Source organism: Gnatocerus cornutus, chromosome 10, assembly GCF_029298725.1.
Source record: "Gnatocerus cornutus isolate USDA-ARS CGAHR chromosome 10, icGnaCorn1.1, whole genome shotgun sequence".
Lineage (NCBI taxonomy): Eukaryota > Metazoa > Arthropoda > Insecta > Coleoptera > Tenebrionidae > Gnatocerus > Gnatocerus cornutus.
Genome location: NC_142242.1, coordinates 471,672 through 490,864, shown reverse-complemented (window position 1 = coordinate 490,864; position 19,193 = coordinate 471,672). Strand labels below are relative to the sequence as shown.

Sequence of the window (19,193 nt, the reverse complement as noted above, 5' to 3'; positions counted from 1 at the left end):
TCTGTTGCGTTATGTATAATTAATGTAACATTGCAATTGTTCGCGTTCCTCCGGTTTTCATGCAAGTGTTCAGAATAATTTTAAATGTTGAAACCGTTTCACTGCATCAATAACAGTTTCTTTTGTTAAACGACATTAATTATTTTGAGTCAAGTGGAGTTGACGTTAACCTGAATTCAAATAGAAGCAAAACACAACAAAAAGACAAAACGAGGCAAATGTCTGTGTTGTAATTATTTGACGTACAGATTAGCATTGGAGGCGAAAACCTGTCTCAAAGGAGATCGTTATCGGTCTAATTGTTGCATGTAAAGCACCCAAGAAGATCAAAGCTATTGATTTTTATAGAACATTTCTATTGTATTGTAATTACGAAAAGAAGGAGAAAAACTGTCAAATTCAAGACATCCATTAAGCTAATAAAAGGTTTGGATAAACTCCTAAAATGGCTATTGTCCTCAATATCGTTCAATTGTTTGACTAACGTCAATTTATTAAGGGCGTTTTATTATTGCCATTTTACCAAATTTCCGGTGTTTTGTCCATGTTTTATCTTGACTGACGGAGGAACAATTTTTATGCACTTTATACAGAATACGTATCCTATTTCCGGTCCAAACCGGAACTTGTATTACGTTGTGTATTTTATAATGGATTTTACAGTAATTACAATTTCCATTCCCCAAAAGTTTCATTTTTTTCAGAACGTGCTTTGGGATTCAATGATATATCGGGTATTTTATGAAGGAACTGCGGAATTGCTTTGAAAGTGATGTAGCAGAAGGAAGAGAATACTTATAAAAACAGAAATGATTACTATTCAAACGAAAGCTCGTACAAACCGCTAATAGTAGCTTTCAATAAACGTTTTAGCAAATTTGAGATTCAAAAAAGGCGCTTATTCAAGCGGTTCCACCGAAATGAGATCACCGGATTGCGTGTTGGCAACAAATATTTGTTGCCAAAATTTAATTTCACCAATTATTATAAACCACGAGGCTGCAAGTTTCTATGTTAATTTTATCGTGCAAAATTGCTGGTTGTTTCAGTATCAGTTTTGGGGAAACAGTGACACTACTCAATGATTGATTGTTGTTATTGCAGACACGTTAATTTTTATGAGGTTGTGATGCGGTAATCTTTTTTGCGAACATTATTTTCTGAAGGTACTGTGCAAAATTGAGGGAAATAGTAATAAAAACTGTTGGGTATGTACGTGAGCGGATATTCAAGTGGATGGCTATAACTGTCGTGAAACAGTATCGAGGATTATTTTTATGGATGCAAAATTGTAGATATCGGTTTTGAGTTGGGTAGGGTCCTGGGTTCTCTCATGGGCACATTCAACATTATATGATCACATTTGGAGATTTACCGGGATTTAACCCATCTCTGTTAAGTGTGATAAATTGGAAGTAATGTGTTTTATAGAAATGTGGAGTGTATTTTACGTACTTCCATTTCAAAGTGTCTCAAATATCATATTCATCGTGATGTAGTCGCTTAAATCTCATTAAAACCAGCAGAAAGCGACGTGGAGAATTTCGGTTCAGTTTGAAATTAACATAATATGTAGTTAAGTCAAAAATTTGTTGAAATAAATTCTCGTATTGTGATGTAAACAGTGAAGAAATTAAATCAATTTGAATAATTCCAACGAAAATGAAAGTTGTTAGCGGAGGAACCAAGACAGCCCTAACAACGCTCCCCTAACAATTAAACAATAGACACATCACGAAAACGGTGAAGCCGCACAATTAAATAGCAGTAGTAACGCTATTGAAGCATCCCATTATCAGTACGCAAAATTTTCGCGTTGATTGTCAAAATGTAGGCGAATTGAAATTTTCAAGCGGATCAGTTTTCCCTCGTTTATTTTTTCCTGCAGTTTCAAATTTCACAGGATATTGTAAACTATATTTGGTACAATATCAGGTGATAATAATTGGGGAGTTTTTATAGTAACAACCAACAAAGTTCATTAGTCAATACACGACTTCAGTCACCTCGTTTCTTTTACTTATACGAGAACGAGAGAATCTGTGCGCATCCGGTTAAAATTTGCGATGCATGGGATTATGAAATCTCTCGTTACTTTCAGCTCTTGCATGCAGGTTGACGACTGCATCTTCTAGGAAATACCTGGTTATGGTTCATTCTCAAAAATTTATGAGATTCGGGATTGCAAAGTTCTATAATATTTTAACACTCGGACATAAACTAAATAATAAAGTTGTCGCACTTTTCCCCCAAATTACTTAAACGCACGATTTGTAAAAACTCGTTTCTTTTCACGAATTTCTTTCAAAAGCTTCTTTCCAAATTTTTAACGAACTTATCAAAAGAACCACAAATTATATTTGAATAACATTCCGCACCGCAATTATGTGGTAAAAATGAATTTTATATGTAGAGTTGATTTGCATAACTCTGCGCATTCCTTTTACGTAAAACTACGTTTGGATGAGGCATTTCTAAACAATTTATCTTTATGTTGTTATGTTAGTTCTGTGTATCAAAGGGAATTTAATTCGTCTAAGCGAGGACGTTTTTGTCACATTTTTTCGACGTGCAACAGTTTTAAATTTTGCGTAATTTATTTAATTGTCAACTGAAAGAAGATATAATTAATTTACCTTGTTGGGGCCCTTTCAGATACCGTTTCAAAAGCACTTTTGATTCGAACTTTGCCAACCATTCGGTATTATAGTCCACATATGAAATTAGTAAACAGACGTTGAAGTTAGTAATAAATGTATTCGACCAAGTTGTCAAAGAGAAAACCTTTACGGGAATTTCTGTTTGAAATTGTCCAATGTTTCATAAAATTTCAAAATCCGATTTTACAAATAGCACAAATATTTCGAGGATCAAAGTAAAGGAATTCAAGGTTTTGAGTTGAGATAAAATTAGTTGACGCGATAAAATACGATATAATAACTTGCACGGAGCGTTTTGATGGTTAAAGTTGACGCATTGAAATTCAGTTTTGACCCTCAAACGTAAGGGTATCAATATTTCAACCGATAGAATTGTAAGGTTGTTATAATAGAACTACAGAAAAGCTCGCGAACACTATTTTATTATTATATTAGATAATATCGAATCGTACAATGGGTTAACGATCGGCAGCGATAACCTATATAATTTCGTGAAAATTATATACAATTAGAAATGTATTTGAATTCAACGATACCGCACGTGGAACGTGATAATCAATATCTGGTTAATCCACTAATTGAAGACAGTATTTCGAGTATTTGTTATTATTTATGCATCGGTTCCAATTTCCCGCCGCTTCCAACTCAGAATCTGAGGGCATTTAGGCTCGTTCCGTGGTATCAGTAAGTTGCAGGCGTTACATATGCGCAATATTTTTAAAAGGTTATTCTTTAAAAGCAAACAAAAGAACATACGTGATCGGCAATCCTCCAACTTAGAACATTTGGTTGCAAGGTAAGGCAAGGACAGGCGAAAAATACGGAGATAAATGGTCCGTGACGGAGAGCAAGATTGATGGAAGCCACGGTATAGTGGCTGGGACGCTGGGCGCCAGCTCGGAAGATACATGTGTCGATGCGGAAATACACGGACCGAGCAAGAATCCGATACTTATGGCACCATTGTGGTCCGGAATGTTGTTATGCTACTCATTCGCGTAAATTTCACTCCTTTGAATAGCGATGAAATCGGGGATCGCACTGCTGCACTCTTGTAATGAAGAGCAATAAGCGTTGATCAATGAAGCGCAGTCCCTGCGCTCCTTGGAAAACGAATAATCTATTGCACTATAGAGACGACTTAATGAGCTCCACATTTGATGAACTTCCACGCTTCGGCTTCCGTGCAACAACGTTGTTTTACCGTTTTTTTTTATTTTAATGGCTCCATTTCGAAAATTAATTAACGAGTTTAACACTTATATGTGAAAAATTCCTCCCGGCGCATCCACCATTTGTGCCGTTAAATATTCCCAAAATGAGATTCTTTTTGGCAAAATGCAATTTATGCTCTGCAGTTTGATTTCCCTCTATAGGTTCCAATATCAATTTTAAAACACTACAACACAAAAGACGAATTTTGTCACAGAGCATTTACTTTTTTTTTGTCATCGCATTTCCATCATTAAAATCGGATTTAAATTGAAATCTACTGCAATTTACTGCCTCGTTTCTATGACAAAAGTACATTACTCAGTTGGTTGCTTACATGATCTCCCATTCATAAATTTCAAAATGTCATTTCGTAGCCATTGTCTACACTTGTTCATGCCCTGAAGAGAAAATTATTGTTCGCTATGGCTAAACAAATACAACAAATTATCTTCAAACCAGACGAGTTTGAATCAATATTAGCTTTAAATAAATAACACGTCTATTAATTATAGTATTGAAGAATTGAACTGGAATCAAATGTGTCTATATTTAGAGCTTTGTGCACCTTTGTGTTAATGGAAGTCCTTTTTTTGTCACAGTTGGTTGTCTGTTGTCCACTAAGGCTATTAATTTTCTGTTGTAGTATACACGTGACAGCTGTAACTATATCGTAATGATAGTCTCCACTCCGAGTTGTAATAAGAAAGAAGTTTGAACACAACTTTGTATTTTGTTTGTTACAAAGTGTGATAAATTTCTAAAGCACGTTACCAGAGAGATATTGATGAATACTTCTCATTTAAAGGTTTAGTGTAGAATTTTATTTTATTGGTTGTAACCGACTTACGGCCACTAAAGCTTTATAATACGGCTATTTTCTATTGTTAGGTATTATCTCAGAAACTTGCAATCTGTGGCTCTTTGCAGTTTATCTATCTTGTATACAATTTCTCGACAAGTTAAAATTATTAGGAACAATAAATATTTAGTAGTGATATTACTCGAGAGACATTTTAATTAATTTCTTTTCTTATCTCAAGTTTCTTAGGGCAAAAGCCGACAGTCCCTTGTGATATATTTCGTTTATTCGTGTTAAGTAAAACAGCATGACAGTCAACATGACAGCATGTTAACGAGTTCCAGGACACCGATATCAGGTGGCGCATATATTCTTTCGCGGATTTGCACGTTTTTACACAATTATTGCCGACTTTTCTCTGACATTCCATAAATTCCAGACATTTCAGACAATGCGGGGTTAAAAAGTAATTAGTGTGCCAACACATCGCCAGACATTTCCGTTTTTAATTAATTCGTTGGAAAATTAAGTTACAAACGACAACAGATTACAAAGCTTGAATTTCAAATCTAACTGAACATCGACAATTAATAAAGTCTTGCGCTTAAAGTTATTTGAGATGCTTCGACGTTGTAAAATAAAACCAGATCGTGTTATTTTATTCAACAAGTTGCTTAGTGTATATAAAACATTTTTAATTATAGCGATAATACCTAAGAATGAATATTCCTGAGCAGTTTTGGCAGATATTCAGAAAAGTTACAAATTGAATGTAATTAATGCCTACTTATATCGGCCCCTTATCTTCAATTAAACTAATTGCAAGAATATCATGCTTGTTCAAACTCTGCTGCTGAAATAAAGGTGGTATTATTCATTGTGTCACAAGTAGTTTTTAAAACTGAGAAAAGACCTCATTACTTATGTCGGAATTGTGCAATTAACCCGATTATTAAACCCTCTACTGGGTGAAATTTTGTGGGAGTGTCGTTTCAATTAAAATTGTTAGCGTTTTTCTGGTTTATTTATTAAACTCGCTATACTTTCAACCCCACCTTTTTACGAGCCGATGGAATTCATCAGATCTCTGGAATTATATTTAACACGGTCGCATGCAACCTAAAATAAATACAAAATCTGTAGGATTTCTTCAAAAGTTTCGGGTGTGTTTATAAAAACATTTTCCTTAAGTAAATATTCTTAATAAGCTTCCAGAAACGGGGAATTTAAAAACATCACAGAATCTTACTACACCGTTTTATTGACTTTAAAACATTTGTCTAAAAATACACAAAATCAATTTTTTTACACTCCCTCGACCACTTTCATTGTTTGCTCCAGAAAACCTACACTATTAGACGTGTCGTACTATTGAAATTAATAGCGTGTTGGATCGGCTATTTTTAATTACCGCAGCAATTAAATGATAAATATCTCCATTAAATTGGAAATAAAATCTATTTTTCATAAAACCAAAACAGAAAAAGTTAATTGCACACGCACGGCTAAAATTATTGGACTTTATCAAAAGCTACAATAACGATCAATTTTTAGAGAGCTCTAATTATAATGTTCATTCCCTAGATCATGGGGTTGACCCAAGTTTTTATTACTAGTTCTTTGGTTCAAAAGTTTGTCGTAAATACCCAATGTAGGTCGCCGCAGTAAAATCAATATATTATTGTTTCCAAATGAAAGACTATCTTCGTAAACAAAAACTGGAAAAAAATTGTACAGTAGAACCTAAAAAATTTCGAGAAAATCTGGGAATAAGATCGAATAATAAAACGTAGGTGCGCCTACTGCACTCTACAATGAATTAACAAGCATATTGAGTCATAGTCATGGCAGTTTTGTTGTTTTTAGTTGCAGAGGTTTTGTTACACGCTTGTAGAAAGTTTGGTTTTAATTTTTCAGTTGTGTGAGAAATGTGTTATATCAATTGAATAACTGGTTGTATTTATTTTGCAGAGTTCCGTGCTGACCTATAACGATGCCTGGAAAGAGATGGTGCTAATAAAACCTAACAAGCATGTGTTTAAAAACGGTTAATTTGTTGTTGTACAATGTTGTTTTACATACGTTATCCCTAAAAAATCGCGCATGGAACCGTTCGTGATGGCGTCTTCTCGGGTTTAAAAAGTGGCGATGTGTGAGAAATGGTTTTGAGCGCAAACAAAATTAATTACAAGGGAGAGCCAGGAATAAATACGAATTACTACGTGACACGTGACAATACGAATAGCCGTCAGTCTAAATCACCCCAGACGTATAGCGATTCTTGGTACGTAAGGGAAACGACTACATATGGCAGCAGCTCTGCCGCGACGGTCGATAAAGAACAGAGACATTCCTGCTGGTGTTGGTCGAAGTCTGAAGGAGCGGCTGAACCCGCCATGAGGTACACAAACGGCCCTCAATCGGCGGCGAGCATGGTAGCTTCTTATGGCGTCTATAACGACGCTACTCTTCGCCCCGACGAAGATGAAGACGGATTCATCCCCAGGTCTGTCAAATTGAAGCAACTAAAGAGGGGAAACTCTCTTTTTTCTATTTTGCTTCAACTTGAAAGACCTTTATCTCCAGGCCGAGTTTATATCGTGGTGTCGTCGTCAACGCTGCGGGAGATAGCAGAGTTTTGAGACCATCACATCTCCAGGAAGCTGCTCCTGTCGAATCAGAGTCGTGTGGTTGGTGCTTGACTTCGAGGTCATCCACCACTCCTTCGGCGAGGACCTCCTGCTTGGCCTCTTGGTGTCGGCCTACTATACTTCTGCTCATTTTAGTTTTACTCGTTGTGATTTTCGTACTGGTCTCCGGGATTCTACTATACTATAACTGTATGTTCAATGTTTATACCCGCATGCTTACCAGACGTAGCTTGTAGTTTCGCCAGTACATGCCAGCACAATTTGCTCGCAACCTGCATTTTGCGACCACACTTCCACATCTTGTTTTTGTGGGCTGTTAACAGAAAATTGTTGCCTCGAATTATCGATTACGCAAACTGAAGCTTTGACATACTTTCCAGTTTCTCTGACCATTGTCTTTAAAAATGAGAGAATTGCATGCTCCATTGCATTTCGCATTATTACTGAAATGATTTTCAAGTTGCGTAGCGTCTTCTCGCAACTTGCAAGTCTTACCACAACTAATCGCTTGATATTGTATCTCACAAGCACGAACATCACGGACTTGTGCATGGTTAATATTAGGTTCACCGCAGGTAATATTAACTGCAAATTAGCTCGCACTTAATACGTCCTTAGATTCCATTATTTCAAACTTCAATCTATCCCTGACGCCTAATGTGCACGCAGGAAATTGCTCTCGTAACCTTTGAATTAAAAATTTTAACAAGTCACTGTCTAACTAGTTAAAATAAAATTAGCTTCGCTTGTAATTAATAGCAAACAGTCAAAGACCACGCTGTTGTCAAAGAACTGCGGACTGTGGCTTTTCCCTTTTATAAACTCGTCAGATAAACACAACAAGGATGATAATTTTATACTTTTATTCCAGGGCAAGTCTCGTTTTCAGCTTTGAGAAGCTTTTTTCTTTTACTGATGCTATTTTCGCATTGAAATCATCTGAATCTAGTAGAATCCAATTAGAATTTTAATAAATATAAAAGCTGAACGATTTAACCGTCAGTGTGAACAGATTGTTAACATCCAAATGGCATATTTCGTTTGAAGATTTATTTTCTTTTCAAGGAAAAATACGAGTGTGGCTCTTAGAATCTTTCTGGTCAATAGAGTTGTTTGTATAATGGTCCTTATCTCTGTTCGCTTCCACAGCTTTGAAAGTCGCCGTTCATTTTTTAAGTAACTCATAAATAAAAATGTTGGCAAAACATTTTAAAGTCTCAACTTTAGGGTCAAGTTCTTCGCGCGTATTCGTCATGTCACCTTTTCTCAACAAGAACAAAGTCAGCTACCGTTTTTGTCTTTGCCTAAATTAATGGGACTACGTGTTGCTGACAAGACGCAATGTCTCATAATTGACTTAATTCCCAATTTAAATAAATTTAGTTTCTAATAGGATACAGATATTAGAAGCAGACCCTGCAAAAAGGTTTCCAGAGATAAAATATTAATTAAAATTCGACCGTTTCAAACAAGCGTCTTTTTTAATTTCAATTTTCAACAGCAAAAAACAACAAATTATCGAGTTGGTAATAATGTAACAATGAAATACCGCAAACATGTGAAAATTTGTGTTAATTAAACAATGTTCAGTTTTAGTTTAACGTGTCAGTAAATCATGAATTATTTTTTAATCGATCTTACAGTTTTTTTGAACAAATTGAATCGTATATTAATATAAATCAATGTTGGTTCGGTTGCAATTGAATTAATGTGGCAAAAACCATGCAGACGACACATAAATTTCGGGATTCGGATATGGTTGTTGACTTTCCGGCGTAATGGAAAGTTTAAACTAGGAGAGTGCATGTTTTAATTCAGTTAGTTCTAAGCAAAGTATACGATCAAGTTTAAAAGAGGTCGTGCTTAATTAATTACACAATATCGATCTGTATGCACAGAAATGGTTATTGACCGTTATTTCTACAGAGAACGCATTGTGTAGAGAGGGTGTAAATAGTGAGTTTGTAGATAGAAGTAATCAGGCGTCCATGCACATCGATCACTCTTATCGTATAAATCGTGATGTCTATATAATGGCACTGTGTAGCACGTGTCGGTTTATGTGCTGCTCACCCTTCCACTGTCCGGTTTTGCTAATGTATAGCCCTAAAAAGCACAATTGAAAATATTTACGTTTTTGAAACCTGATGTCGCCCAGCTTACGCTTTCACCAGAGCTTTTCCATTAAATAGAGCATATATCATCATAATTATTGTTTTTATCGACTAATCCAAGCAAAGCGCATAACGTTTAATCCCTTTCTACTCCAAATGCTGTTTTGTAATTTAGCAAAACAGCGACGCTCGTTTTACAACCAGACGTTATCTTATTGCCGAGTTCACAAGATACGGAAAATAAAATTTTCTTTTGTGTTTCACCACGTGAGTTGAAAGTTTATGACACTCGAAATCGGTCAAAGTGACAAGTTTGCGTTTTCTTAAACTGCCATTACATGTAATTAAAGCAATGGGATTGCTCAATATTATTTATAGCCAAACGAGATGTCTTTTGTTGACTTGGAAAACGCTTTTAGAGAACCGAACCACAAAGAAGTATTTCTAGACCAACCACAATTTCTATTCATCGAATGCTGGGCTTTAGAAATAAAAATACACCAGCGGTGTGTTTTAGCCGTCGAACAGAAAAATCATTACGATCATAACTTTTTGTGTCGACATCACTGAAGATGACAATTACACAAGTCAACAAATTGAATCTTGTATCAGAAGTTGCTATTCTTAACTAATTTATTAACTGTGCCAAATTTTAAAATTCTAGAGCAACAGACACAGGTTTTAGAAATTTTTATATTATGACAGAGCCAAAAGTTTCAAAATTCTATAAAAAAAAATTGTATCTTTGGTTGTCTTGGTGCCACTGCGATGAAATTTGGCTAGTTTTAACCCATTTATTAACTGTATTAAATTTCAAAATTCTGAGACAACAGACTCAGATTTTCGAAATTTTTATCTTTAGGACTAACCAAAAAATTTTAAAATTATGGAAAAAAAACTATCTTTGGTTGTGTTGATGCCACAGCGATGAAATATGGGGAAATTGCTATTTATAACTCATTTATAAACTGTGTAAAATTTCAAAATTCTCAAGCAACAGACGCAGATTTTAGAAATTTTTATTTTTAGGATAGACCCAGAAGTTTTAAAATTCAAAATAAAAATGTGTAACTTTAGTTGTGTTGGTGCCACTGCGTTGAAATTTAGGTAGATTGTTTTTCTTGACTCATTTATTAAGTGTGCTAAATTTTACAATTCTTAGACAACAGATGCAAATTTTATAAACTTTTGTTTTTAGGACGGATCCAGAAGTTACAAAATTCAAAGTAAAAGTTTGTATCTTTGGTTGTACTGTGGTGCCACTGCGATGAAATTTGGGGATATTGCTATTTATAACTCATTTATAAACTGTGTAAAATTTCAAAATTCTCAAGCAACAGACGCAGATTTTAGAAATTTTTATTTTCCGATCAGACCCAGAAGTTTTCAAATTCAAAATAAAAATTTGTATCTTTGGTTGTGTTGGTGCCACAGCGATGCTCTACCTTTATTTTAGTATCCAATTGCATATTTAATGTGTATGCATATATTGACTAATTAAACGGACATGACATGTGTGATGAATTAAAATGACAAGTTTATGTTAATAGTGGTGGAGAACGAAACGTACAATGGAAATCAGACTTTTCCGTGTTTCGTCAAATTAAAACCAGACAGCGATAAAGACCAGCATTCTTTGTCTGTTTTTATGTCTTTTTTTCAAGTCATTCTAGGATGTTCCAGTGGAATGTAAAGTGAAAAGTACGTTTGTACGGCCATTTAAACTAAAGTTGAGCGTCCACCAATTACTAAACTGGATGGTTCGTTCTTACGCTTACATTAAGCAAATAACTAAAGACATTTCCATGAGAAATATAACCTCCTCGAGGCAATATAATAATTCATCTTCTCCTTTATTAACCTGCTTACGACGCTCAACGCTAACATAGAAGAGCTCTTGGCTTTCCTTGACAGAAATTCTGAATTTGTTCCCCGGTTTTTGAATTAATTTCTAGTGTTAAAAATGAAAGCTTGGAGCGTGGTTATAATTTTATTGATATCCGCAAGCTTGGATTGTGGTTACCACTCAAAGCTTGAAAGTATGCTCGCGTGTGAAAGGATGCAGGTTTTTTCTTTGAAATCCTTGTGTTCTGAAATTATATGTACGCACGGTGGAAAATAAAGTTCTTCAATCTCGCTCATGGGTAGAACATATTTCTCTCTCAGCACAAGGAAATTGTAAAAAGAGCAGTTGGATAAAAACCGATAACTACAAAGAGGGTTCATGTTGAAAAAGTGCACCAATTGAATATAATTGTATATTATTTACCAAATTTCCAGGGAGTTGAGTTATAACTGGCTCTAATTTACCTAGCGTCGCTCCAAATCAATAGTCAGGGAACTTTCCATTTCTGGATGTAAGTGTCTGTTTGAAAATGCTGCCGCATCTTCAGTTTATTACAGTGACTTATCGTTTCGAAGCAGCTTCTATAAGTTCATATCGTAGCATTTTAGCTTACACAGCTTTAGATCTAATCCGCACTTTCTCTACCGTTATATTCCACTTTTCCAAGTTTTCTCATTTCGCTTATATCACTCAGTTTTGCATAAAAGCATATTGTTAAAGCGTAAAGTGCCCAATCATTTATATTGCTATTGTAAACAAAAGTTACTTTTATTCTGATCAAGTTTCACTCGACACATATTCGCACTTTTATACGAGAACAAACAGTTCCGAAACGTATTCAACTTCATGATACCTACTAATTCGATACAATCTAAAATATCCACTTTTTCATTATCAGCTAAAATTATTGAGTGAGCTTTTCATCCGCTTCTTGCAGCTCGCTCTGAATAAAGTTTAATTACTCTGGAAGTTACTTTTGAACATTTCAGAATTGTGAAGTTGGATGAAGTAATCTTGATTATATACAACTCTGACAATACATATTTATAGTATTTCAATATTTACTTGCAACAGCTAATCAATACGTTTATTCTCCACGTTCATCTCGTTCTCGCATGTTTCGCGACTCTTTGTATAAATTATGAGCGTCTTTGCATATATTTCTTTAATAACACACAATAAATAGATTACGATAATTTAAACATGATTGATCTTTGTACTTCAAATACTGATTTTCTGATAAAATCGTTCTTTTCATCGAGAGATTTATCATCACGACATTTATTACTAATTTCAAATGACACTGAAAAATTATCCGCAACTTTCATTTTCATAAGTACACAGAAAAATGTTTATTTGGGAGCGAGGGTGAGATTAATTGACTCTGATATTTAGAAGTTAAGGTGATACCGATATCTATAATAAACATACTCGAGCAATGTGAGACAACAGAAGAATTTAATTGATTAGAGTTCAAGAAAAACAATATCGTGAGTGGAGAAGATAACACTTATCTCTATTTGATTGGATTATAGTGAAAGTTTCTTGGCTTTAATTATCTTTGACTGATTTTTGCGTGTTAAAATCAACAGTTGCTATTGAATACATTGTTGCTCAGCTTTGGTCCGTTGAAAATAAAAATGATTGTTATTTATTCCAGGTAACGGTCATAAAAGCTGAGTAACTGCCCTAATTTTATGTGTATTTAAAAAAATTTGCGGTCACCTCATAGTGAAGCGAAATAAATGGTAATTTATTGTGGCAATAAAGAAGTGAGATGGCGGCAGCGCTTTTAATTAGTCGCGAACAGAGTCCGCATATGCATTAATGTTTGTTACAAACACACCCACTTATTACGTACCATTTAGTGTTTCATAGTACTGGTTGCACGTACATACAGCTTCGCTTCCAGGCATGACTCATCGCATATATTTGTTTAAAACGTACTCAAGAACAGAATTGCTTGAAATTTAGATGCACACATATGAAGTAAACATGTTTGCTTTCTTCCTGATTTGTATGACAAACAGTTTCTATTGAAACATTTGTTTGGAGAGGAAAAATTAATATTTTTTTTGTTTTTCAGATTTAATGCACAAACCGCGACAGCACTACATCGAAGGTAAGTCTGCGATGACGCATTTTCTAATTACTAGTGGAAATTGTGCTGACTCACATTTTTAGAGCACTTAATTTTAATTTAGTATGGAGATTAGTTTTTGATAAAACTTTAACTTGCAGTGCGTCATAAAAGTAACAACCATTAAAACATATAACTTGACATGTAACGTGGCAGATACTCGAGACACGTGATTTAAAAATATATTTCAAGTTTTATTATATTGCGCCCGGCGCATCCACCATTTTTATATAATACATTCAATTTGAATGTGAAATGTTATTATATTCCAGGTAGAAATGTTCTAGTGCTTTACAGTAAATGGCTTTATACTAATTATAGAGAAATTAATGCAGGTATGAGCGTTATTGCATCTCTATAAATAAATATGTTTACTTCCGACGTAAATTAAGCGCTTAGTTAATTAAGGCCGTGATTATTAGAGCATTACTGAAATAATTATTTTGATGATTTGCTTAAGATGTGTAAGACATTTCCTTGCTAATAAGCTTTATTTCTCAAACTGTAAATTTTCAATTACTACCATATTTCGGATGTCCTGATTATAAGTACCTTAATTAATGCAAATTTTCGTTAGGCTAAATTGTGTGAAATTGTAACTGTCATCATAACTCGATGTTAATTTTCAATGTACAAAGTCATTAATTTTCTGGTACTAGTTATTTAATAGTTTAATGAGATTAATAATGTTGACGTTGTTTGCATGTTAGTTTTGATAGAATTAGAATCGTCGAGATTATTGAATTGTGAATTATTTTAACGTCGCATTTTTGAAGCTTTGCAATTTACGTTAATTACATTTTAACTCGTGCAGCAGTGGTCAAATTTGATGCATCGTTGAATTTGATACGTTTAATTTTAGTGTTTAGGAAATGTAAATGATGTTTACTGTTAATATGTGGAAAGTAGAAAAATTTACAATTAAAATAATTGATTAACAAACCAAAAATAAAAGCCAATATGCTAAAGTGAAAACCTATGAGTTTTTGATATAATTCTCTCTTTATTATAGACATAACAGTATTAGCATTGTTTAATACACAAGTGGTATTTTTCCCCAATTCAAATGGCACGATTTTATCGCAGAATATTCTGCCAATTAACACTGCTATTAGATGGAACGCGGAATAAATAACATTTTATCCCAGTGAAACAGCAAATTTTGCATAGATCATTCATAAAGTTGATCTGATGGCTTATGGAGATCGTTTGCAATTTAGTTAAATATAGAAACGTGAAATAAAAATCATTTGTGGTTATAAAATCCTTTTTAGACCTAATAAAAGTACATAAATAATTTCCGTCTGACCCTTTTTTGTCCTTCGTCAAAGGAGTAAAATAATTTTTAATAAGCAAAGGTTAAACCAAAATAACGATTCAGGTGCTTGCAACATTTCTACATATAATTTGATAGCTTTGATCTGGGAAAATTCTTAATTATGAATTCATCAGGTGTATATTTAGCGTGCGCAGTCGAGTTCGAATTTACATTTAAAGTAAAACGGCTCCTTTCAAAAATTCCTGTTGATTTTTGGCGACCCTAGAGGTTAGACAGGTATTTTATATGCATTCCTTTGATAGTATAGTATTGCCGTCATCGCCACAATTTCTTTGATCCCAGAATTGAGCTGATAAACTGAATTTTTGTCTTTCGTAGGCGCTACGTTCCGAAATTGTTAATTGTCCAATTGTTTTCTAATTATACAATTCTCAAAGTTAGTTTTCAGAGTTAATAACTTGTAATTCAGCGAAAGTTTTGATGAGTTTTCTCTAATTTATGGCGGTGTGTACAAGATACAAGACGCGGGTAGGGGAAAAAAGCGCAAATTGGACCAGTGAACCCGCATTTAATTGCGTAATTGTATTGAAGAATTACTGCTTAATTTAACACACGGTTGAGGTGGGAGAAAATTGGGTTGTGGTTGGGATTTTATGAAGAAGAATTTCTATAGCAAATTTTAAATGACCTGAGAGACCGTGTTAGAAATGTAATATATTGCTCTTGAGCGCATACTCTCAGATGACCCATTAGTATACAAATATATAATTGTAGTTGGTGTATTCACAATCATGAAAACTACGCCATTGCCGCCAAATGATTTTGAATGTTCAACGTCAGGATGACCATGTGGGACCGCTTTATTTTGACGAAAATTAATGGTAACGCCACCGTATACTTGTTTGGAGATAACGCTATAAATTATTCGGCTACATTATTTTATATCACGTGTATTTAATTCTTGGCTGTACCTATTTGTTTGGAACAATTTTTTAAATAAACCTTTTCATATATATTTATGGATGCTGTCAATATTCATTTATCAGTTGTTAAATAAAGCTTTTATGATGTACGATACGATTTATACTGTACGAATATATGAATATATTGTCGGTTTTGTTATACATTGAGGATACTGCTATGTAAAAAAAACATTTGTTGGAATTATCAACGAAATATGCTGATGGGCACATGCCGCATATCATTTACGCATAAAAAGCTTAAATTGTAAATGTTTTCAAATCAAAATATATAAATTCGTACACCGAGTTTGACAAAGCCATAAGCACATAATATGTTTATTGGAAAATAATACAAATGATATGTTGTTGTTTCGAAAGTTTGTTTGCTTTTCGATGCTGGTTAATAATCACAACTTTCTATCCACATAAATGTAGTTTATTTAAATAAATATTAAAATCAAGAACAACACGTTATTGATATTTTTATACAACCAAAAGGGTAAACGAGGCTTTACTCCAAACTTTGCAGTTCTTTTTAGATGAAGCTTTTGTATATCGATACTGTAGTTATAGTATTGGTTTCCAAAATTGGTGTTTTGGTCATGTTTTGCCCTATTTAATGGAACCTGAGTGATGAATTATCGCATGTACATTGCGCGTATTATATGTTGAAACGTGATTTAATGGAGAGTTCAATTACACGCAATAGGTATCACCTTAACAAAGTATATTATTGAATTTTCGGTGAGTGTTGGAGTGATTTTTGCACGTTAATTCAGTGAAATCTGAACGCTAAAACTTGATTAATTTTTCCTTTGAAATTAATTAAAAATTCATTCGACAGGTAACGGTATTGACACTAAAAGCTCAATGTCATTGCGAGCTTTATTTGACCCAATCAAATAAAGAGAGTCGTTCTTAGAATAATGTTTGCTGTTTTCATATTCGAGCGGAGCCAATACATTATTTTGCAAGTTTTTTAATTTAACTTTTAACATCGTTTAATAAAACTAAAAGCAACCATTGGAATAAATATGCCAACATTTCGTTCTATTAAGTTTTTAGAGTTTTTATTAAATTACAGAGATAAGAAATATAATTAACAACCCTCGGAGTGATATCGCGAGTCGGTCTTGAAATAAAAGAGATTTAATATTTAGATGCACTTAAGTTCTGAGCACTTTATTAATGTTGAATGGATTTTTCTAAAGTGTTAAATTTTATAACATCAACCGAGAGACATGTCGAAATGAAATTGAATAGAAGAAAATCGGTTTTGGCGTAACATAAATAATCCTACAAAAGACGCATTAGCCTAATGTACTTAATAACATGAGTAGTATTTCATTTGGAAAAAATCGGACGCGCTTAAATCGATTTCATTCGCGGCAATCCTTTATTATTTTCTTGCATGCACAATGCCAAATACACACCTCAGTCTAGTTTATTTCACTATGACGGCAAACAAAATTTACCGTCAATTTATTAGCAAGCGCCTAAATCGAATTCGTGCGGATGCGTTAACCAAAAACAAAAAAGTGGATGCATCAATAAATTTTTTAAATCGACAAAATTTCAACGGGTGCTCGTGCACCGGTATATTAAATTAACAAATTTGTGGTTTCCCGACGTTGGTAGCCATTCACATACTTTCACTGACATAACAGTAAAATATTGATGTTTGCGTGCGCCCTCAAACCAACTGTTTACATGCTAGGATTGATTTTCCTACTTTCTGATAACAGATAATTATTTTAAATTCTAATCTTGACAATTATTGTTAAAACACTTTTTAATTGATAGTCATCACGTTTTGCTTTGATGGTCTAAACACTAATCAGATCCAGAACTTTAAGCTCCAACCATTGAAGTTCAACTATTCTCTAAACTGCAAGAAGTTAGTTGCATTGAAACTTCTTGTATCGGAGAGTTTGCATTCTGAAAATTGCTTTCGATAGTTTTTGTCGTTCAACACAATCGTCAAGTCGCCAATAATGGACACAGACTTTTTTAATCGCAGCTCAAATTTTATAGAAGTAATTTTGCCTTTATAACTTGTTAAAAAACTTGGATGAAAGTAGAGCTCTTAGCCGCTTCTCCTCAATTTCTTTTCTTCGGCCAATGTACTTTAATAATCGGATTTTAAATTCCTTCGCTTTAATGATTTTGTTGTATTAGAACGTTCGCAAAATACACACTTGGAAACGATTGGTTAAATTTTGCGTTAAACTGAATTATAAAACGACTGAAAATTTTAACCCTGTATTATCTCTTATCTCTGGAATTCTAAATAAAGAGAAGTGAGCGTTGATGCTGAAGTAATAGTCTTAAATGATTATATTAATGATCTCAGAAATGGAGCCGGAGTTTTTATGAATCGATTGAACAATCACGAGATTATAAGTAACGGAACGTGGAGCTTATTAAAGTAAATTATCATTTGATTGATCAGATTTTCCTGCAAAAAATTCACTGCGAGTGACATCTACAGTACGTTACAGATTTCTATAATCCCCCGTTTTATCAGGAACAAGATAATGCTAATTGTACTTGTAGAATAAAATAATGACGGTTTAATTAATTCGAAAATTTGGTTGATCACAATGAAACCACTGCGCTGCATCAAGTTCAGGAATGTTCACAAAAAATGCCACTGCAGTTCCGCAATTAATTTGACTAGAAAAACAAAACGTTTTGTATGAAATGTAGCTTTTATTAGTTTGTACCTGTAATACTTGGAATTCTTTAAATTTTGAACCATCATTGGATAAACTAGTCTGAACACAATGTTGCTGGTAGAGGTAGTTATAATTGATAGATTGAAAACGTTTGAAGTTAGTGAAGTGCTAAAATTGCCTTATTGGAATTCTGAACTAATCGCAATAAAACGTTATAGAGGAAGATTAAATATTTCAAGTATAATAACCATGGGAACAATCTAAAATTTCTTCTATATTTACCTCGTAGCAAGAACAAAGGTATTATTCCCGGTGATCAAGTTTACCAACAGCCTCAAGCCAATTAAAATTCCCCCAAAGCACTGACCTTTCTGAAGAATAGACACACATATTATAACACCGTCTGATTGAGTTTTATTCTCACTTTCAATGCTCGATTAATAACGTATTGTTTTAAGTGTTTAGATAGCCCGGTGATTTATCAACACTTTCAGGTAAATCATCTTGGAGTCCTTGTTGGCTTAATTGATATTAGTTAAAGCGCACAAAGTTTTCCAATAAATCGGAGCCGATGATTTACTGCCAAAAATTCAACGCCCAAATCGATGCACAAGGATTGCACCGACGACCGTGCTTAAGTATTCGTATTATGAGCAACAAAACGACCAAATTTGAACACAACGGACGCTGTAAATTTATTATCAGAAACTTGCTGTATTTAAACCAGTTGGAATATTCTTTTTTATTGTAAAAGATTTAAGCTCCACGTCGTTTTTAACATCGTATCCTTAATGTTGGTGCTATGAATGAAGATGTGATGTGTATAGAAATTTAGATGCCATCACGACT

General features: G+C 33.9%; 1 protein-coding gene across 12 annotated transcripts in view; it reads left to right on the top strand.

Annotated features, from left to right (window-relative positions):
- Window positions 1-19,193, top strand: part of LOC148166914 (agrin-like) — a 122,342-nt gene that overhangs the window by 60,590 nt on the left and 42,559 nt on the right. For 7 of the 12 annotated variants that reach the window (XM_088048331.1, XM_088048328.1, XM_088048329.1 and 4 more), the window contains one exon: window positions 13,372-13,407. In XM_088048331.1, the coding sequence (XP_087904457.1) occupies window positions 13,372-13,407 (36 nt within the window). Of the gene's footprint in view, window positions 1-6,645; window positions 7,181-7,260; window positions 7,515-13,371; window positions 13,408-19,193 lie in introns of all 12 variants that reach the window. The other 5 variants (XM_088048337.1, XM_088048330.1, XM_088048332.1 and 2 more) reach the window with 1 other exon arrangement.